At 36.7% G+C, this 23,872-nt stretch overlaps 1 protein-coding gene and 1 pseudogene across 1 annotated transcript; one reads left to right on the plus strand and one right to left on the minus strand.

Annotated features, from left to right (window-relative positions):
- On the plus strand, window positions 1-790 carry LOC148192560 (putative disease resistance protein At4g19060). The gene is made up of 3 exons (XM_088099233.1): window positions 1-5; window positions 68-371; window positions 422-790. The coding sequence occupies exons 1-3, from the start codon at window positions 1-3 to the stop codon at window positions 788-790; spliced, it is 678 nt and encodes a 225-aa protein (XP_087955359.1).
- Window positions 791-5,654: 4,864 nt separating this feature from the next.
- Window positions 5,655-8,079, minus strand: LOC148192561 (disease resistance protein At4g27190-like; annotated as a pseudogene).
- Window positions 8,080-23,872: the final 15,793 nt, after the last annotated feature.

Raw genomic sequence — 23,872 nt, forward strand, 5'->3', positions numbered from 1 at the left:
ATGACGTGAGGAACTCCAAAAATAATATTAATGAATACTCAACCTTCCCCTTGTTCTCTTCATGCAGGTACCCCACAGGAAATGATGCACCAGACCTTTCAGTATTCGATGGAGAAATGGAAAAGATTGTGACATGGCTTGAATCCAATAATGGGTTCAAGGCCATTGGTGTTCATGGAATGTGTGGCAAGGGAAAGACCACTCTTGCCAAAATGGTTCTGAGAGATTCACGAGTCAAAGACAAGTACAAGAAGCCCATATGGGTGTGTTTGTACGACTTGCAATCAAAAGAAGAAATGGATATTAGGATTGTTAAGGAGATGTTGGCACTTTTGGGTGATGATCCTGATCTATTGGCGGAGGAACGATTGGTGAAGATAAGTGGCTGGTGAAAAATCTTCATGATAAACTCTTGGATCAGAAGAAGTACTTGATTGTGTTGGATGCTGTGTGGCATTGCAACGATTGGTTTAATAATTTGTTCTGTGTTGATCAAGATGGTGGTGATACGAGCAAAGAACTCTTTTCCCAAGCCTTGCCCAAAGAAACTGGTGGTGCTGTCATTGTCACCAGCAGACAAAAGGAAGTGACTACAAAATTGGTGCGTGAAGAGAATTTGATTCATCTTAAGCCTTGGGATGATGAAAAATTGAAGAACTTTGTGAAGAAGTGTTTGGAAAAACAAGATAAAATCACTGAGGAAAACATTAACTTTGTTGCTTATCATTGTCATGGTATTCCTTTTGTTGCTGCAACCATCTCAGGTTGGATAGCTAAGCAGATCTGTTAGTATTTTAAGGTTGTGAAAGGAATAGTTGATTATAAAGAAAATGTAGAGATAGTTGAATGTAGAGATAGTAGTTGTCTTTAGTTGTAGTAGATGTTGGCTTCTTACAAATGGTAGATGTTGGCTACTTCTTACCTCAAATGATAGTACACATGGGTATTTATAGACCTCTTCTCTCTTTCATGACTATTCTAGAAAATTCTAGCTAGAACTTATGTAGAAAGTTCTAGGCTTCCTATGTAGAATTTTCTTGATTATTTCTTCTTATCTTAGGATTTTCTACAACATTCTAGAATTTATATTACATTTCAATTCCTCTATCTAAGGAGCTTCTACATTCTTCTAGAAATTGCATTATACTTTAATACTCCTCCTTAATGCAAATTCGGTAACTCCAAGCATTATGCGCAGTAGTTCAAATCTTGGTCTTGGTAATGCCTTTGTAAATATATCTGCAATTTGGTCTTCTGTTGGGCAGTACTCGAGTCGTATTTGTTTAGTTGTCTCTTCATCTCGAATGAAGTGATATTTAATGGCTATGTGTTTTGTTCTTTGATGATGGACTGGATTTTTTGCTATTGCTATTGCCGATTTGTTGTCGCAATAGATAATAGTTGGTCCAACTTGTGGTTCACCCATTTCTTCAAGTATTCTTCGTAGCCATATTGTTTGACTTGTGGTTTCAGCAGCTGCTACATACTCTGCTTCTGTTGTTGATTGTGCCACGGTTGCTTGCTTCTTTGATGCCCAAGATAAAATACCCGATCCTAGTGAGAAAGCATATCCTGACGTACTCTTCATGTCGTCCACTGATCCTGCCCAATCACTATCTGTGTAGCCAATCATCCTTGAGTTAGTCACGGTTTTGTACCATATACCAAACTCCTTTGTGCCTTGTAGATATCTTAAAATTCTTTTTCCTACTCCATAATGAATCTGACTTGGGTTTTGCATGAATCTTGATAGAAGACTTGTAGCATACATAATGTCTGGTCGTGTGGCTGTGAGATACAGGAGACTTCCAATTAAACTCCTGTAGCGTGATGCATCTGCCTCTTGTGCTCCATCATCTTTCTGTAGCTTCTCGTTTACCACAAGTGGAGTAGTGACAGGTTTACAACCATTCATCTTGAACTTCTTTAATAGAGCTTCAATATATTTCTTTTGAGAGATAAATATACCTTCCTTTTCTTGTTTCACCTCTATACCGAGGAAATAGTTCATCAAGCCAAGGTCGGTCATTTCAAATGTCTTCATCATGTCTTCTTTAAATTCTATCATCATCTCTATATTGTTTCCTGTATAGATAAGATCATCGACATATATAGAGACAATGAGATGGTACTGACCTTGTGCCTTAATATATAGTGTTGGCTCACTCTTGCTCCTCCTGAATCCTTGATCGATGAAGTATTTATCAATCTTGCTATACCATGCTCGAGGAGCTTGCTTCAGGCCATATAATGCTTTTTTAAGTCTTAGTACTTTGCCTTCATTGCCTTCGTTGATGAAGCCCTGTGGTTGTTCAACATAAATCTCTTCTTCGAGCACCCCATTTAGAAAGGCTGACTTGACATCCAGTTGATAGATGTTCCATCCTTTTTGTGCTGCAAGAGCTATTAAAACTCTAATTGTATCTAAGCGAGCAATTGGAGCAAATGTCTCATTGTAGTCTATTCCTGGTTGCTGTGAGTAGCCTTTGGCAACCAATCTTGCTTTATGCTTTTGTATAGTTCCATCAGGATTGAGCTTTGTTTTATATATCCATTTGACTCCAATGATGTCTTTTCCATGAGGGCAATTTACGAGTTCCCAAGTGTTATTCTTCTCAATCATTTTAATCTCTTCTTCCATAGCCTTGACCCATACTTCTTGCTTTGATGCTTCTTCATAACAGTTAGGCTCAATCATGGCCATATTGCAAGTTTCATATATGTCTACCAAAGATTTTACTCTTCTTGGACTAGATTCAGGTGAAGAATCTTGTTGTGGAGGTGGAGAAAGCGTACCTGAATTTTCTTCCTCTTCTTGAGTTTCTTCTTGAGATTGTTGCACTGGAAGTAGAATGTTGCTTTTAACAACTTTTTCTTCTTCCCAATTCCAAGAAGCATTTTCATCAACTTCAACATCTCGACTGATGATGAGCTTTTTCGTTTGTAGGTTGTAGACTCGATAGCCTTTTGATTGTGTGCTATATCCCAAGAATATTCCTCGTATACTTTTGTCTTCAAGCTTGTGCCTCCTTTGATCAGGAAAATGTATGTAGCAAATAGACCCAAATACTCGTAGGTGTTTAGCTGATGGCTTTCTCCCACTCCAAGCTTCAATAGGAGTCTTGTCTTGGACTGCTTTAGTTGGACATCTGTTTAGAATATAAACTGCAGTGTAGACTGCTTCAGCCCAAAAAGTGTTAGGCATACTTTTCTCTTTCAGCATTGATCTTGCCATCTCCATAACTGTGCGATTCTTTCTCTCTGACACGCCATTTTGTTGTGGAGTATATGCGACTGTAAGTTGTCGCTCTATGCCTTCATCTTCACAGAATTTGTCAAACTCGTGAGATGTGTACTCCTTGCCACGATCACTTCTAAGTACTTTTAGCTGTTTTCCACTTTGCTTCTCAACAAGGGCCTTGAATTTCTTGAATACTCCAAAAACTTCTGACTTTGCCTTTAAGAAATAGACCCATGTCATTCTAGAGAAGTCATCGATGAAGAGGATGAAATACCTGTTGTTATGATGTGAAGGTGTTCTCATCGGTCCGCAAACATCGGTATGAATCAACTCCAATAAGTCTTTTGCTCTCCATGCTTTGTCTGTCGAGAATGGTAATCGATGTTGTTTTCCGAGGAGACATCCTTCACATGATTCATTATTTTCCTTCAAGCATGGAAGATCTCTCATCATGTTTTTCGTATATAGAAGCTTTAAGGCATGTGTGTTGAAGTGGCCAAATCTCCTATGCCAAAGCCATGAGTCATCAACCTCTACCTTCATGGCAATATTAGTTCCAGGTTTGAAGCTTATAGGAAAGCTTCTATTTCTCTTCTCCATTTTTACTTGGCCAATTTCTATCATTTTACTGTCATAAATTTTGCATGTATCTTTCTCAAAATGAAGAGAATATCCATTCTCCATCATTTGGCCAATACTTAAAAGATTCTCTTTAAGATTTGGAACTAGTAAAACATCCTTGATGAATTTCGTACCTTTTTTTGTCTCCACCATGACAGTTCCTTTGCCTCGAGACTCCACTGTGGTGCCATTTCCTAGGCGAACTTTGACATTGACAGATTTATCAATGTCTTTGAAGATACTTTGATCTTTTGCCATGTGATTACTGCATCCACTATCCAAGTACCAACTTCCTTCTCTACCAGAAGATTCTTGATTGGCGTAGAATAAGAGTTTCTCTTGATTATCTTCTTCCGCAAAGTTTGCTTGATGCTTATTTTTATTACGACAATACTTTTCTATGTGACCAAATTTCTTGCAATAGTGACATTGAGGTTTTCCATGATGCCAACAATCTTTTTCCAAGTGACTTGTCTTTTTACATATGCCACATGGAGGATATTTTTCTTGACGAGTCTTAGAGAAGCTTCTAGGATTTTCTTTATTTCTAGAAATTTCTTCTCTACTTTTATTTCCTTCATATTCTTTATTCTGAGACCGTAATTTTAGTTTTGATTGAAAGGCATTTTCAACCGAGTCTTCTTCATGCCTTTTCAATCTTTGTTCATAAGCTTCAAGAGAGCCCAGTAGTTGTGTGACTGACAATGTAGCCAAATCTTTTGTTTGTTCAATCGCGGTTGCGATTGCATCATACTTTTGGGGAATAGAAATTAAAATTTTCTCAACGATCTTTTTGTCAAGAATATTTTTCCCATAGGCTCTCATCTGACTAACTATTTCTTTTATTCTAGAATAGTAGTCTTTAATGGTCTCAGATTCTTTCATTCTTAATAATTCAAACTCTCGTCTTAAAGAATGAAGTTTAATATTGCGTACCTCGTCACTTCCTTGAAACTCCTCTTGTATTGTTTTCCAAGCTTGTTTTGCACTTGTGGCACCAATTATCCTTGGAAAAATTGTGTCATCAACTACTTGTTGAAGAACAAATAAAGCCCTTGAATCCTTCTGCTTGTTTTCTTTCAACTCCTTCTTTTGAGCTGCAGTAAGAGTAGATGTGTCTTCTGGAATAGTGAAACCCTCTTCTATGATATCCCATAAATCTTGAGAGCGGAAGAAAGTCTTCATTTTGACACTCCAAAAATCATAATTTTCTCCTTTGAAAATAGGTACTGGAATTGATGATGTTTGATTAGTAGTAGCCATTGTTGAGAATATATTTGGGAGTAGTAGAATGAGTTATAGTTTTGTTTGAGGTACTTGAAAATTTTATCTACGCCCAGTAGATGACCGAACGTAGCTTTGGTACCACTGTTAGTATTTGAAGGTTGTGAAAGGAATAGTTGATTATAGAGAAAATGTAGAGATAGTTGAATGTAGAGATAGTAGTTGTCTTTAGTTGTAGTAGATGTTGGCTTCTTACAAATGGTAGATGTTGGCTACTTCTTACCTCAAATGATAGTACACATGGGTATTTATAGACCTCTTCTCTCTTTCATGACTATTCTAGAAAATTCTAGCTAGAACTTATGTAGAAAGTTCTAGGCTTCCTATGTAGAATTTTCTTGATTATTTCTTCTTATCTTAGGATTTTCTACAACATTCTAGAATTTATATTACATTTCAATTCCTCTATCTAAGGAGCTTCTACATTCTTCTAGAAATTGCATTATACTTTAATAGGATGCATGCAGTAATTGTTCTACAAGTTAGACATGTTTAATGCTTTAATGCCTTATCGGTGCTGGAAATATTTTAATACCTTGTCATGGAAAAGTGTAGCAGAAGAGGATCCTTCAGTTGAGCAGAAACTGATTAATGCTGGGAGTCCTTGTAAGGTTAGAGAGCATAATTCAGGAAATTCTATGGGACGATTCTCTGCACCTTCAAATAGCACAATTGCCTTTATGGATGTGCACTGTGAAACTTCCAAAGTAGCAAGATGAGGAATACCATTGAGCATGGATACTGAGAAGAGACATCGCATTGCATTGCATTTCTCTATTTTGATGACTCTCAGTTTGAAGAAAGATTTCTCAGTTAAGGAATCACCATGGTATATGTACTCCAAATTTCTCAGAATGGTGAGAGACCGTGACTCCAAGTTCGGGAAAGTATCAAGAGGATCGTTGCCTGACCCTGTGGCTATGAATTTGACTTCAGCATTGTGTTGAATGAAAAGAGACTGCAATTGTGGAAACCCATCGCACTCCATATCATTAACAACATTCTGGACACCATTCAGTGTATCCAAGTACAAAACCTGAACTTCTTTCAGCATCTTTTTTATTCCATTCTCTGACTGAAACCTCCTGTTCAGCTTCAGTTTCAATTGCTTCAATTCATGATCATCATAATATGCTCGGTCCCACCCTTTACCAATGCAAATTGTATATGATCTTAGGTTTCCAAAGAACAAGTCCACAGCCCATGCCTGCGGATCAGGAACATACATGTCTTCTATGTATGCCAAGTGTTCCAAGTCTGTAAGCTCTTTCAAGCTTGCATTCTTGATTTCACTGGTAGACGTTTCAATCTCCCAATTACAGAAGGAGTTTCTCAAATATAATTCTTCCAAGCTTGTTAATTTGGACAGGACATTCGGTGGAATCACTTGGAGATTTGTGTCTCTTAAATCCAAGAATAGCAACTTCTGAAGCTTTACAATTTGCGCAGGCAATTGTTGGATACTACTTTCAAGCAGGCCTAGCATTCGTAGATTTGTGAGCTCACAAACTTCTTTAATGTCTCCCAATCGACAATGATACATGGATAATGCTTCAAGGTCCTTTAAAACAACAAAACTAAGAGGCAGCTTTGGGCAATAAAAGGAAACAAAATCTAGCACTTTCAGAAGTTTAGTCTCCTCAAAAAATGAATCTGGAACATCTATTGTGGAATTTTCCCTACTTATCAGAAGATGTTTCAAGTTTGGACATTGCAACGTTGCGGGAAGTTTCAAATCACCAACAGGATCTAAGTTGCAGAAGTGAAGATCTGTTAGCAATTCTTCAGGTGGCCATTCTGTGGAAATCACTGAAGCTCTTTTATCATGTAGGGCCATTCGATAAGCAGTATGATATATGTAGTCATCTACTTTGACCCAGTCCTTTCCCTTTTCAACCACAAGACCATAGGCCTTCAGATCACTAATCAGTGACTCACGCTTTTTTCTTGCAGCATCTGCTGTTTCCAGATTTTTGAATACACCTGTCCACATGTCTATGTACATGCTATAACTGTTAATAAATCTTCTTCCCCTAATAGCAAGAAGATACAACAATGCTTTGTGTTCCTCATTTTCTTCCAAACAATAGGACAATAGTTTTGCTGGTGAACTATTTTCCTTGAACTGCATCAAGGCATCTTCGCCCTTATTTTCTAATGCCTTTGCTAGGGCATAAATTAAAGAAATGGAACCTTCACAACTTCTCACTATTTCTTCTACAATGGAACTTTGATCTTCATCAAAACTTCCAACCTTCTTCTCAAACAGCTTCCGAGCCTCTTCTTTTTGTAATTCTTCTAATTGAAACACTTTATTAAGCTTAGAGGCATCCTCCAAATATTGTATAAATTTCAAATTTCCTGATGTCAAGAATACTTTGCACTTGCTCCTGATTTGGCTTATCAGTTACAGTTATGAAAACCATTGCATCAAACAAATTCTGTTCTTTTGTTTTCTCTCTAATGTTTTCGGCTAATGAGGTTGTGCCTAAACCACCCAGCCCCCATACTCCAACTGCTTGGATATCAGGGTTCCTTAGGGCATCCATAATATCTGCTATCGTTTCATCTCTTGACGCTGGTCTTTCATGTTTTCGTGTTTTCGCTGATACATGAGATTCTCCTTTATTAATTAATACTGAAATCTCTGGTTGCATCTTTCTTGATTGTTTACCAACCTTGTACCGCAACAAAATATTTGTGCAAGTACTGCCTTCATAGGAGTTCAATAATTTATCCCCTTGTCCAAGAATCTCATCCACTCTTTTGAGCCAGTCACTTTGAGTCTGGAATTCTTCATCTTCCCAAATAAGATTTTCTTGCACTTTTTGCCTTTGATCTTGCAAAGTCTGGAGATTATTTTTGAGATCCTCCAAAATGCTTCTGTTGGAAATTAGGTTGCCAAGTTGATGTGCAACCACTGCTGCTTTCATCTTTTGAAACAATGTGCCAAATGATCTTTCTTTCCTTTGTTCTTGTGTTGGTTTCTGCAAAGGAGTTGATACTAGTTTAATCTAGGATAGGATAATAGATAGAGGCAACAACTTTAACGAAGCGAAAAATTTGAAGCAAATGGCTCACCCTCTTTTAGATAATCACGAAAACAGAAAGGATGTGACTTTAAGAGCAATTTATCTTCAACTGTACTTCCTGTCATGAACAAAACAAATTCAACACACTATTTAATTTATTCCTGTCATTAGCAAAAAGTACACAAACTTCATCATTTTACGTTTAACCGGTATCGAAAGGACATGATTATAACTTTTTAAATAAAAAGACAATATTATATTAGTTTTTCTTTTTTATATAAAAGTTAGGCATGGGTATGTATTATCACATCTTCATATAATTTAGATTCACATTTCACAATAATCTTTAAAGTAACTAATTTTAAAGATAAAAAATAATTGGTTATTGACTAATTTGAATGTCAATTTATAAATTAAATTTTATTGGAATATTAGTAATTATAATTAATGTTAATGACTAATTTAGAATCTAATTCATAAAGTAATTATAATTCTTTTATTAATAATAGATACTAAATAATAATAATTTTTAGTTTATAAATTAGTACCTAAATTAATTACTAGTGACCAATTATTTTTATTTCGAAATTGATTGTTACTTAAATATTTTCTTGTAGTGCTTGAAAGCACACCAATCATAGTAAATTTTCAAAAGAACAATTTTAATCAAAGTAAATTTATATTTAATGTACGGTATAATTAATCGTCCTGTCAATGCATTCTCTTAGTCACCAAACCGACCAAGAGTAAATATTAAAATCATCATCACAAATCCTGCCTATAGGCTCTTAGGTTGTAATTGGGTCAACCCTAATTAAAAGTCCACTTCGAAACCCATAAATGGTTAAGCTAAGAAGAGGAATATGAAACAAAAGTTGGACTTAGCCGTTTTCTCTATCTTTTTCCCATAACAGGACTTTAATAATTCAAAAATATTTATGATAAAAGATAATTTTGGACAAATATATCTTTAGATATTTTATTTGATATTTTTAAATATCAGAAGATAATAACTACCGAATCTTTTTAAATTTGACAAGATCTTCTTAAATATTTTTTAAATCTCTATAACAACCAAATATATCTAAAAGATATCAGATTAGTTAGAAGATAATTTGATGAAATTACATTATTAGAAAGAATATTACAACAATGAAAAACTTGAAATAAAGCTTAGTACAATTTCTAAAGAAAGGGACTTAGGGAAACACCTTTGGATGGCTTAGGAACTCTTTGGGACGGGGTGCTAATTTTGTTCTCTCTCACGTTCTCCACCCTATCTTTTTTTTTATGTTATTTCTACATTTCATAGAGTGTTAAGCCTCTAGGCTAGATTTTGCTGTAATTTCTTAATTGAGAATGCACTTTGATAAAAATTATAAACTTTCATGTGATTGAATGATTTTTTTTTTTTTTGCCAAAATTGATAATATACTTTGATTAAAGGTGAAACCTATAAAAATAATTAATCAAAAATTTGTTTTGGTTCATTAGTTTTTTACTTGATAAAGTGATAAAACAATATACATGATTAACTATAATAATATTTAATTATTTAATTGAGAATATATTTTGTGAAATTTACTGTGACTAATCTAAAAATTTCTTATTTTTAATTGAGAATGTACCCTGGTTAATAGTGATTAAAGGTAAAAAAATTAACAGTAATTAATCAATAATGTATTTTGGTTAATATGTTTTATACTTGATAAAATTGGTAAGAGAATAGACACAATTAGACTTAATAATATTTAATTAAGAATATACTTTGGTTAAATTTACTATGATTAATTTAAAAAGTTCTTGCTTTTAATTTAGAATATATTTTGGTTAATAGTAAAATCGCCAACAAATTAAATGATAATTTACATTGATTAATTTAAAAATAAAAGATAATACTTAATTAAACAATAATATTTAGATAATCAATAATGAATTATTTTTTAAACAAGACAGTGGAATGAACCTATTTTCTTTATTATTATTTTTATCTCTTTTTATCTTTTCAATTCTATTTCTTTCTCTGTTTTATTATTTTAGGTTAAATAATTCTAAGGGTCCCCATTTTAGGTTGAAAGTTGCATATTGGTCCCTCAATTTATTTTTATCTCAATTGGGTCTCTAATTTTAAAAGAATTGAAACAATGCATCCCTTGTCGTTAAATTAGCTGAACGACATTAAAAATATATTGACTGGCCATGCTTGTTTGAATTTTTTAAATGACGCGACTTAATAAAGAAGTCTGATGTGGAAGCAAGTACTATAGCAGAGCTCGACCTGCATATTGGGGAGGTTGATCTATAGTGAGAAGGTCAGTCTGCATAATGGGTAGGTTGGTCTGCATATTGGGAAGCTCGACTTGCATAATGGGAAGCTTGACCTGCACATTGGGGAGATCGGTCTACACACTAGGGAGCTTTGTCTCCACACTAAGGAGGTTGACATGCAAGTGGAGAGATCAATTAGTACAATGGGAGCTCGGCCTGCACAGTGGCTACCTCGGTATGCAAAGTGGGGTGGTCGACCTTCACAGTGTAGACCGACCATCCCATTATGCAGGCCAAACTTCCCATTGTGCAAACCGACCTCCTCACTATACAGACGGACCTCCTCACTATACAAATTGACCTCCTTACTATGGAGGTCATGCTTCTCATTGTGCAAGCTAAGCTTCTCACTATGCAGATTGAGTTCTCCACTATGCAAATCGACCTCCCCACTGTGCAAACTGGCCTCCCCATTATACAGGTTGAGCTCCACATTATGCAGACCGATCTCCTCATTGTGCAGATCAACCTTCTCACTATTTAGGCCGAGCTCCTCACTCTGCAGGATGAACTCTTCACTATGCAGGTTGACCTCCTCACTGTGTAGATTCTTTACTATATAGATCAACCTCTCCACTATGTAGGCCGAGCTCTACTCAAGTTGTTCTTCCACATCAAACTTCTTTATTAAGCTACATCACTAGTAAAAAATCGGGTTTTAACAGCGCACATTATGCCACGGTTCAACGAAAACCGCAGCATAATGGTGCGCGGTGGCAGTTTTGTAAATAAAACGAACATATATGCCGCGGTTCTACTCCAAACCGCGGCATATACCCCAGTCAACCATTGCCTTTGACGCCACGTATGAATAAAAAATTAAATAACAGAGTATATGCCGCGGTTCTCTGCACAACCGCGGCATATACCCTGCCAATTTATTGCAGGTGCTGACTGGGTCAGAGAATTTGTAAAGTTACAGGGGGTATATGCCGCGGTTCTCTGGGGAACCGCGGCATATACCCCTGTAACGTCTCAACTTCTCTGCCAGTCAGAGAATTTCAGAAGTTACAGGGGGTATATGCCGCGGTTCCCCAGAGAACCGCGGCATATACCCCCTGTAACTTTACAAATTCTCTGAGAGGCAGTTGGGGAGACAGTTGTGTTGAACACGTTTCAGGGGTATATACCGCGGTTCTACGAGCAACCGCGGCATATTCACCTATCTGAAATTAATTTAATGTTTATTTGAAATATTTCGAGGTATATACCGCGGTTGCCCGCTGAACCGCGGCATATAGTTTGAAAATAATTTCAAAAATGCCATTTCTGATAATTTTTTAAATTAGTATATGCCGCGGTTGGGGGTTAAACCGCGGCATATAACCGCGGTAGATTCCCCAGTCAGAGTTAAAAAACAAAACGTTGGAACAGTGTCGTCTTCTTCATCGCGCAGCGCTGGTTTTCGCGTTTTTCTTCTCCTGCGACAGCCATCATCTCAGGTACGCGTTTTTGCACCGTTTAAACTTGAAATTATTCGGTCCTTTCTCATTTGTGTCGCGTTTGAAACAGTTTTAGCCGATCAAAATCGTTTGAAACTCGTCATTCCCTCTCCGCTGCGACTTTGCACCAAGCGTTTCCGCCGTTCCTCTTCCAGGTATTTATGCCCTTTTGCATTTTTAACGTGATTTCTTCATTAGTTTTTGGATAATGCTATAGTTTTGGTAATGTATAAAGTTTCTATAGTTTTGGTAATGTATGGTATAATTTTTGCTTTAATTTTGATAATGCATGAAATTGTTATAGTTTTGGTAATGTATGGTATGGTTTTTGCTATAGTTTTGGTAATGTGTGTTGTAGTTCTTGTATTATTTAGGGTTTAGAATATTATTCACTAAGTTTCAATGATATGTATGAAATTGCAAGTTTGATTTTTAGTAGCTTATCGTTTTATGTAATATTTAGGAATATGGATCGAAATTGGATTAATTTACCACGTATTAGTGCTGAGTACGAGAGAGGTGTAGAGGAATTTATACAATTTGCGCAACGTAATGAGGGGAGAACTGATGATGAAGTGAAGTTTAGATGTCCTTGTGTGAACTGTTTGAATGGGAGAAAGTTGAACGCAACTCAAATTAGAGAACATCTTATATGTGATGGTTTTCTAAGATGCTATACAACATGGATCTGGCACGGCGAAGAAATGGATTTTCCCACTGACTCTCAAAGTGTAAATGTTACTGATTCCACCATGGAAGAAGATCGACCGGATGAAGACAAATTGGAGGACATGATCCGCGATGTTGGAGCAGAAAATTTTGCCAAAGCTCATGTGTATGAGACGATGTCGACTGATGCAGAAACACCTTTGTATGTCGGTTCAACTAAGTTCACACGTTTGTCAGCGGTGTTAAGGCTCATGAATTTGAAGGCGAGCAATGGATGGACTGATAAGAGTTTTACAGAACTGTTGACGTTGTTGAATGAAATGTTGCCAGATGGAAATACATTGCCCACTCGTAATTATGATGCGAAGAAAATTCTTTGTCCAATGGGTATGGAGTATAAAAGGATACATGCTTGTCCCAATGACTGCATTTTGTATAGGAAAGAGTTTGAATTTTTGACAAAGTGTCCAAAATGTGGCTTATCACGATACAAGTCAAAAAACAATAGTGAAGATAATGGTCAGATAGAAAAAAATGGATCTGCTTTGAAAGTAGTTTGGTACCTTCCAATAGTGCCCAGACTTAAGCGTTTGTTTGCGAATCCCAAAGATGCTAAAAATCTTAGATGGCATGCAGATGAGAGAAAAATTGATGGGCTGCTTCGTCATCCAGCTGATTCAAAGCAATGGAAAAATATTGATCGACAATTCCCCGAATTTGGTAAAGAGTGTAGAAATGTTAGGCTTGGTTTAGCCACTGATGGAATGAACCCATTTGGTAATCTAAGTACCAATCACAGTTGTTGGCCAGTTATATTGATAATTTACAACTTATCTCCTGCATTGTGCATGAAGAGGAAGTACATGATGTTGTCTATGATGATATCTGGTCCAAAGCAGCCTGGAAATGACATAGATGTTTATCTAAGCCCACTAGTTGAAGACTTGAAGGTTTTGTGGGTTGATGGGGTTGAAATATTTGATGCATTCGCTTCAGAGACTTTTATGATGCGTGCAATGTTATTTTGCACCATTAATGACTTTCCTGCTTATGGTAATTTGTCAGGATACAGTGTCAAGGGTCATAAAGCGTGTCCTATATGTGAAGAAAACACTGCAGCTCATCAATTGAAACATGGAAGAAAGACGGTGTATCTGCGTCATCGGAGATTTCTAAAACGTAATCATCCATATCGAAGGTTAAAAAAAGCATTCAATGGAGATCAAGAGAGGGACGAAGCACCAAATCCACTTACTGGCCTTCAAGTTCTTGAAAAAGTTAATAAAATACATCATGTATTTGGGAAAACATCGAAGAAGTCATCTGTAACGACCCCTTGGAAGAAGAAATCAATATTCTTTGATCTTCCATATTGGTCAAAGTTAGATGTTCGACATTGCATAGATGTGATGCATGTAGAAAAGAATGTGTGTGATAGCTTGATTGGTACATTACTCAACATTCAGGGAAAGACAAAAGATGGAGTGAATGCTCGTTTGGATTTGGTTGACATGAATATCCGAGAAGAGTTGGCACCCAAGGAGATTGGTAAACGTACTTATTTGCCCCCTGCATGTTACACAATGTCTAGACAAGAGAAGATAAGTTTTTGTGTATGTTTAAAGAGTATCAAAGTACCACAAGGATACTCTTCAAATATGAAGAGTTTAGTGTCAATGCAGGACTTAAAGCTTGTTGGCATGAAGTCTCACGATTGTCACGTCTTAATGCAACAGTTGTTACCGGTGGCTATTCGTGGAATTTTGCCCAAAAATGTTAGGCACACCATAAACAGGTTGTGTTCATTTTTCTCGTCAATATGTAGTAAAGCCATCGATCCTACAAAGTTAGATGAACTTCAAGGCGAGATTGTTATCATCTTGTGTCAACTAGAGATGTTTTTCCCTCCATCTTTTTTTGACATCATGGTACATTTACTTGTTCATTTGGTTAGAGAAATCAAGTTGTGCGGACCGGTATACTTAAGATGGATGTATCCTATTGAGCGTTATATGAAGATTTTGAAAGGGTACGTTAAAAATCCATATCGTCCTGAAGGTTCGATGATTGAAAGGTATATTGCTGAAGAAAGTATCGAGTTTTGTTCAGATTACATGACATCAACGAATCCAATAGGAGTTCCTCGCACAGCATGGTTGAATAAATTTTCTACAAGTAAAAGCATCCGAGGTGTCAATGTGGTGACAAAAGATCGCGAAGAATTGTTGCAAGCGCATCTTTATATATTGAACAACACAGATGAGGTGATCCCTTTTTTGGAGGCACACAAAGCCATTGTTAAGAATAAAAATCCAAGACAATCAGAGAAATGGCAATTGATGGAGCATAACAAAACATTTATGTCTTGGTTCAAATCTGAAATTGACAAAGAGCCACATTCTTCTGAAACTTTATTGTGGCTTGCAAATGGTTTGAAGTTTGATGTCGTGTGTTGTACAGGTTATGAAGTCAATAATTGCACATTCTATACGAAGACTTTGGATGATAAAAGCACAGTACAAAATAGTGGAGTCAGTTTAGAAGCTGAGTCACTTCAATTTTCCACATCAAAAGATCAATCTCCTGTACTTGGATCAATGAGATATTATGGTATAATAGAAGAGATATGGGAGGTTGATTACACCAAGTTTTCTGTTCCATTGTTCAAGTGTAAGTGGTTTGACAATAAGAGTGGTGTGAAAGTAGATGACTCGGGTATGACACTGGTTGATTTTCGCAAGGTGGGTTATCGAGACGAACCGTTTATCATGGTACATCAAGCATCTCAAGTTTTTTATGTCAAAGATCCTACGTCTGACCATTGGTATGTTGCTCTTCAAGGCAAAAAACAAATTGAAGTTAACGAAGACAATCTGATTAATATTGATATTGCTGACAACCATTCATTTCAAACTACAACAAATTTGGATGACCAATCTGTAGTTGACGATGATGTACATGCAATTCGGTCAGATCATGATGAGGGAATATACATATGATGAATCCATATCTTTATGTATGAATTTTCAATTTCTGTATTATTACATGTTTTGTTAATTTATATGATATTACATAAGTCTTGAAAGAAAATTTAATGTTGTTATTTATTTTGACAGATATATGGCTGATCATCCACATTCTTCAGGGGATGAGGCTCCCCCAACCAGATCCACTAGAGGACCCACTAGGATGAAACAATTATTAATCAGAAAAAATAGTGGTGAAAGAACTCCGGTGAATGTGAATGTCACCACGGGTGTGGCAACTGGCCCCCATGCAGATGACTTCCGATCATACCTTGGAGTAGTGGCACGTGATAGGATTAGCATTCTCATTCCATCTTTTGATCATGTGTCCGAGGGTGATCGGAACATTATTTGGCAAGATATATTGGTAAGTTAGTTAATAGCATTTGAATTAAAATTTGTTTATATTGATAATTTTGTACTAATACAACTTTATTATGTTTTTTTCAGATGACATTTGACATTCCAAATGTCCCAACACTTAGAAATAAGTGTTTGTCAACTGTTGCAGAAAATTTCAGAAACTTTAAAAGCAAGTTGACATCAAGGTACATCTTTGGACACCTTAAACATAAAAGTCCATGCAGTTCATATAAGTCCATTGATGAGGAGACTTGGCGGCTTTTTAAAGAGAGTCGGATGTCAGAGGAATGGCAGGTTAGTGTAGTTCATATTATTCAATTCCTCATTAACAAATATATATCATATGAACTGATTAATTAATGTGTATGTGACAGGCAATTAGAAGCAAAGCACAAGGAACAAGTGCTAAGAACAAAAACCCCCACCTATTATCTCGTGGTGGGTATAGGAAGCTTGAGGAGAAAATCCTCAAGCAAAAGGCAGATGCTATACCACCATCTCAGAGTGGTAGCCCTCCTCAGCCTCCTTCTCCACCGTCTAGACATGAGAAATGGAAGTTGGCCCGTATGCGACCATCGGGCACCTACTCTTCCGACACAGCACGAGAGATTTCTGAAAAAATTGTAAGTTATCACTGTTCCTAAAATAATAAATATTGTCATTATACATACTACATTAAACTATTTAAAGAATAATGGTGTTTTGTAATGTTACAGGACGCCTTGGTTGAGCAGAGCTCCCAAGGCCAATTCACTCCAGAGGGTCGCCAGGATATTCTTGCTGCTGCAATTGGACGACCTGAGCACCCTGGACGTGTACGTGCTGCAGGTCCTGGAGTAGGAATTACAGATTACTTTGGGAGCTCTTCTCGTCAGCCTTCATATTCATACAGCGATACACAAAGGATGACAGAAGAGATCACAAAAAAGGTCCGACAAGACCTTATACAGGAGATCAGGGCCGAGGTGAGGGCTGAATTCCAGATGCTATACCAGGAGCAGTTTCAGAGCATGCGCCCGGTGCAGTCTCCTATAGAGGAACATGTTATCCCTCCCCCTCCCACAGGTAAACTTAATAAACATTTATATGCAATTATTTCTATCTCTTGTATAATCTAACATTTACTCTGACAGGAAGAAGCGGCAAAGGAAGTTGTTCCGCATCAGCCATCCCAGAGGATGACATGGACGATGGTAGTCCATGTCTGCTATACATTTTAGAAGAGACTGAGATGGTGCTGGTAGCTTGTGGAACAGAGTTTAGGTCAGCGACTGTATGTCATGGTATGCAACTATTAGAGGATGAGGTGAAGGTCTCAGTGGATGAAATGATCATACCAGATGCCTCGGTTCCACTGTCCACGGAAGAGATTTTCACTGTGGAACAAGCATATAAGTCGTTTATCACTTGGCCTAAATTTTTGGTTAAACCAGTTTCTGACCCCTCGGTATGAAATTCTTCTTTACACTTCTCAATTTTAAAGGTTTTTGATGTCAAAACTTATCTTATCTTTTCATGTAACAACAGACGCAGGAACAACAGAAGATTCCTCTATCTGAGGATGACCCTCTTTCTTCATTGCATCTACTTGCTGACATCCTTGATGATAAGCCTTTGGAGGTTGAGTATGATGCTAATGTATTTGGGCATGGCTCTGAGGTCCCAATATACCTTAATAGCCAAGATGTCCGTGAGCTTGCGTCGGGAACACAAGAGTTGAATATTTCAATTATTCAACTATGGACGATGTAAGTCTATGACCAATTATTTATATATAAAATTGATTTATATATCAAGTATCCTTATATCAAAGTTAATTTTTGATTTCAGGTATATGTCTGGGGTCACTAATAAGTTGGGGCGTTCTGATGATTATGGATTCATTGATCCCCAAGACATTCATGAATCAAATGATTTTGATCATATCAACATGAGTCTGATAAGCAGTTTTCGAAGGGGCAAGAAAATATACTTTTTGCCTTATATATCCGGGTAAGTGAACTTTGTTAACATAATAATGTTCCATATGTGATTTTAATATTTAATAGTTACGTTATTATGAATTTCAGGCGCCATTGGCAACTTCTTGTTATGTCTGTGCAAGACAACTATGCTTTGTGGTTCTGCTCATTGCACAGGCCTCCTCCCACACAACTCAAACAAGCAATTGATTGGTAAGAACCTCAATGTTTGGACTTTCTTTGTTATATAACTGAATGCTAAAACATTTTTTTATATACAGTTCTATTCCAGCAAGTATGATGATGGACGGGAGATCAATTGTTAAGAGTAGAAAGATTGCTTGGATTTCTCTCAAGGTTTGACATATGCTAAAGTCATACTTTGTTATAATTGTTTTATAACAAATGTTATTCACTAACTATTATCAACTGTGATGATATATTGTAGTGTAACAGACAAAATGGGTCATATGAGTGTGGATACTATGTAATGTATTGGATGACCCATATTGTTCGTTCTCACATCACAAGAAGCTGGGAAACGGTAATATTTAACTTTAACAAATTTTGATTTTTTAACAAATGTTGAATTCATATACACTAATTAAAATGAATTGTCTTTTGCAGAGATTCAAGACTACTACACCAGTTCCTGAGAAGTCACTACTATTCATTAGGAACGCTGCTGCGAAGTATATAGTTAGATTATACAATAGCTCTTAGATTTAGAATTAAACAATGCATTTGATTAGATAGAATTTTCTTAGACTCTCTACTTTATTTGATGTTGAAATACATTTGAACATGTGTTTGTTATGTTGAAATTGAATTTCTGTAAATGTTTTTATATGCAGGTCTGTTTTTGTGGTAGTGGATATCACAAAAACAGACCTGCAATTTTAAAAAACTGCAGGGGAATATGCCGCGGTTCTAACCACAACCGCGGCATATAAGGGGAATATGCCGCGGTTCTAACCACAACCGCGGCATATAGTGCTTCGTTTTTTTTTTACAAACGAGACATATGGCCGCGGTTTTGACACTAACCGCGGCATATTCTTCGGCCTATAAGCCGCGGTTGAACCGCGGCATATAGTACATTTTTTAATTTTTTTTTTAATTTTTTTTTTTAAATAAATGAATTTAGTCAGCGGTTCCCTAGACAACCGCGGCATATTCCGCAACCTATATACCGCGGTTAGAACCGCGGCATAAAGTGTCTGACTTACTACCGCGGCTGAATATGGCGCGGTTCAAGAACCGCGACGTATAGTGTAAATCAACCGCGGTAAAAGCCCCTCGCTGCACTAGTGCATCATTTAAAAAATCCACACAAGTGCATCTAGCCATTATTTTTTTTAATGTTGTTCAACAAATTTAACAACAAGGGCTGTATTGCTTCAATTTTTCAAAATTAGGGCCCAATTGAGACCAAAAAAGAATTAAAGAACCGATATATATGTGACTTTTAGCCTAAAATAGGAATCATTGGAATGATTAAACCATTATTTTATTATTTAATCTTTTTATTTAATCTTTATTTTCTTATCTTATTTTTGTTGTACTTAACTAATCTTTTTAGTGTATAGAGTTTATAAAAATTAATTTGCTAGAAATCAATTTCTTTTTGAAAAATGACTTAGAATTGACTTTTAATATTTTGTTGACTATACTATCTTAATACTACTAAAGTTTCTAGGTTTAATAGCATTAATTTGATTGTTTTAAGGATAGCGTTATCACTAAGATTAGAAAAAAGGTATGGAGCCTTGTCAGTAAAGAGAGTTTACTTAATAAAGTTATAACCTTTATACCTGTATTAATCACCTCTGAATGTATATTATAGCAGTTGTGGGAAAAAAATCCGAAAGATTTGTTCATGGACGGGGGCACGAAGGTAGGAAAATAGTCTAGGTCAAATGGAAAAACATATGTTAAACAAAGGAAGAACCTGAACTTGGAAGACAAACTTTTGTAACACAATCCTATTAGCATAATGGAAATGGTTAAGGAAAAATGGATGATGAGGAAATCTTTACTTTGGGGCAACTAAATGGTTGGATCGATATGGATGAAACATAAATATTTTTCTTACTCTAACTGGAATCTATGTCTAATTAAGAAATATACTTGGATTTTAGGAACAATGAGTTCACATATTCAGTTAGGCTTAGAAAGTTTTGTAAGGTTAGAGATTGGGTGATTGATTTAGTTTGATTCAATCATCTTTTAACTATTTTTTATTCAGTATACAGGTTGAAGTGTCTCATATATACTTCTCTATATACAATTATTTTCGGCGATAGAAAGTCTAAATAATATTACTATTTCTATTAGTGGGACCGAACGTTTGATAGGCCGGACGTCAATAATAGACCAAACATGCTACCCTTCGGTTCAACATAGAGGGTTCGGCACGTCAAGCCGGACGCCTGTACGTCCGCGATCACGCAACCTCGCCCCTCGTCATCCGGATAAACAATGATGAGGCTGGCCGCCTATATGGATTGGCTGGCTGAAAAACCAAACTTTGGGAGACCGATCGACCATGCTGCTAATTAACCAGGTTTAAGGTAAGTTGAGGTTAATAGTTATTGGGCTGAATTTGGGCCGTGATTAACGTTTCACTAATCCCAAACCCATAGCGAAAACTATAAATACAGATCCAGGGTGAGTGGTAGATAGGTTGCATTTAGTGCACATTTATTACTGTTCGATAGAAAAACGTCATTGCTCTCAACTGACTTTGGCATCGGAGATTCTTTCGCTGGTCTCCCACCCGCGCACTGAGGAGCGAGTATAGAGGACCAGACACACGGAGTACGAGCAGAGGAGGACGTGGAGACATTGGACGACGTAGCCCTTCACATCCGAAACATTTGGCGCCCACCGTGGGGCCGTGTAGTTTTAAAAACCCAATGGTGACCACGAGAAACATGAGCATGGACAACCCGATTGAGATTATCAAAGTTTTACAACAAAAGATGGACGAGATGCAACATCGTCACAAGGACGAGCTGGCGGCGGTCAAGGCCGATTGTGAGGCCCGGATAGCCCGGGAGATTGTTGGAAAGGAAGGGGAGGATGAGCGGGCAAAGGAGAAAGGAAAGGTCGCCGTGGAGGATCACATGGAGCACAACGGCGAACGCGACAGAACTTGGAGGCCGACAGAGTCCGAAGGGAGTAAGGCCAAATCAGTGCACGCGGAGAGCGCGACCGAAGATAGGCGGATGATGGTGAAGTCGGAGCCTTCTTCCACACTATTGCTTCCCTTCGCCCAAAACATAATGGATGTTCAGATTTCGGAACAGTTCATTGCACCACAATTCAAGATGTATGACGGGACCACGGATCCCAAGGCCCACATCAAGACGTTCTCAAACGCAATGGCATTTAGAACAGGCAACCACTACAAAAAAGAAGGGCATTACCGAAGGCCAGAAGCCCTCGGAAAAAGCCCAAAACCGTCGGTAAAAGGTAATTACCGAAGGCTTATCGACGGCCAAAAAGCCCTCAGTAAATCCCTTGTCGCTAACATTTACCGAGGGCTTTTGCCCTTCGGTAATTACCGAAGGGCAAAAAAAATTTCCCTAGGGTAATTACCGAAGGCTTATCGAAGGGCAAAAGCCTTCGGTAATTTCCCTATCCTTAGGTTATTATTGCCTTTTCTCCAACTCTCTAGGAAAAAAAATTTCTTCCAACACCGTATCAACCTCCAGAACAGATTCTCTGATCTTTCCTAACCATATAGTTAGTATTGAGAAGGACGTCTAACTAATCTACATGGGCTTCCAATATCAGGTTATGGTTAAGTGAGTTGTGTATAAATCAATTTCACTACCACTAGTGAGTTCATTCCTACAGAAAATTGAGAACAATGGATAAAGAGATAAACAAACACTTTAATATAAATCTTCTTTCTTATATAAACTTACAATATAAATATTATTTGTTGTACCTCTGAATTTGTAATGGTGAAGGTTAGCTATTGGATTTCTATAGTAGTGTATAAATGCTCATAAACTAAACACCATGAAAAGAATCATTTGAATATGATGTGAAAGATATAAAAAGAAAAAGAGAAAAAAAAACAACACTTTGATATCTTTGATAGAAATAAAACCTTGAAACAGTTTTCTACCTGAGCAACTAGTCGAGCAAGTAGTGGCATCCAAAACTGCTGACCCTTGTAGTGTAATTTTGGGTTAAAAATGCTGCATAATTGGCTATAACAAGTGTGATTTGAAGCATCTGGTTGTTTCTGTCCATTGTGAATGTTTGAACAAGTTTATTTTACCATTTCAAACCTGTGTGCACTGTTCATTTCGTCAAATTTGAGCCTACATGCAAAATCACTTCCTAAACCATCAATATTGCTTAAATTTGGAAGTGAATTAGTGATTTTTGAGTGTAGTGTGATTCCTTGTTGTTTCAATGTTTAAACACCTTTAAATTGATGATATAAAGTTGCTTGAATCATCACTTGAGCTTTAGAAACACTGCCACTCATTTTTGGGTTTGAAAGCACACTTTTAAAGCCATTTTTCTGGTGCAGTTTTCATTTTTAGTGTGTTTAATTTTGTACATTCTTTAAATTTCAATTCTGGGTTGGCAAGAGCTGGTTACATGTTTGAAAATGGAATTATATGATCAAAAAAGTATAATCCAATCATAAAAATCATTTGAAAACCAAGCAATCCAGTTTTGAACCCCAAAAACCGAAAATCACAAAATCTGCACTTCTTTGGAGACTTTCATCAAACAGTTGCATTTTTATAAAACACCTTACTGCACTACTTTTGGCTCTTCATTTTTTACTTTTCTTGCGTGCTTAATCTGATCTAGTGCCTCTCCTAGGTTCCTTTTGTGTCCCTCTATTGATTCAAGGCTTAAAATCATTTGAAATCCACTTGTTTGGCCTTCAAATTGTGCTACAAAGTCTGTTACTTGAAATTAAAATCTGGTGCAGTGCAGATTTTTGCTGTGACTGGTTTAGTGTATGGTAGGGTGTTGTGACGTTTTGGTGAGGCGTCCAAGGTCCAGAATTCTTGCTCCAAGGGGGTAGCATACTAGGTAATGGAAGGGTTGCTGAATTGGACAAAGAAGTAGCTCTAAAAGTAGCAATTTGGCTTGATTTTCAACAGCATTTCACCAACTTGGAACCACTTTTTTAGGTTCTAACAACTCAAACTTTGAGTTTTACCTAATCCTTTGCTTTTGACTAGTTTCCTAGGTTCATTTCACTACTTTATACTTGTTAGGATGTTGACATTACTTAAAATGAGTCTATATTAGGTGAATTGACAATTTCTCACCTTATAAGTACACTTTTTATAATCTAAATACTCAAACTTTGAGTTTTAGGTTATTCTTTGCTTTTCACCACTTCAACAACTTTGTTTGGTGAATTGAAACTTGTTAGAACTCAAATTTAACTCAAAACCAAACTGCTACTCAAAATCACCTTTCTACTTCCCAAAATTGACTCAAAATTGGTGGTTTTGAAAGTGATTTTGTGCCTAAGCCATTCTAACACTTTGCTAATCATTTTAACAGTTTTAAGTCATCAAAATACACTTATTTGAACTCTAATTAGGCATAAAACAGAACTGCAACTCAGATTCACTTTGCAAGTTCCAAAAATGGCTCAAATATGATGGTTTGACATACTAAATTGCATATAGGTCATTCTAACTTCATATCAATGGTTCTAACAGATTTAATACATCAATTTGGACTTGTTTAAACTTCCAAATATCACAGAATCACAGCAGAACGAAATTTGACATGTAATGACTCAATTAGGTACTTTTTACTACATTTTTTAAGGTTTTAAGTAGTGTCATTTTGAGTTTTAGGGAATTTTTTGCTTATGACCACTTTCCTACCATCATTTCACTACTTT

The sequence above is a fragment of the Vigna umbellata genome, chromosome 9 (assembly GCF_029865625.1).
Source record: "Vigna umbellata cultivar VRB3 chromosome 9, Vumbellata_1.0, whole genome shotgun sequence".
NCBI lineage: Eukaryota > Viridiplantae > Streptophyta > Magnoliopsida > Fabales > Fabaceae > Vigna > Vigna umbellata.

Bases quoted from the DNA above. Each gene is read 5' to 3' on its own strand.
- LOC148192560 (XM_088099233.1), top strand. The intron at 372-421 runs GTGAAGATAAGT...CTCTTGGATCAG, and splicing joins TATTGGCGGAGGAACGATTG to AAGAAGTACTTGATTGTGTT.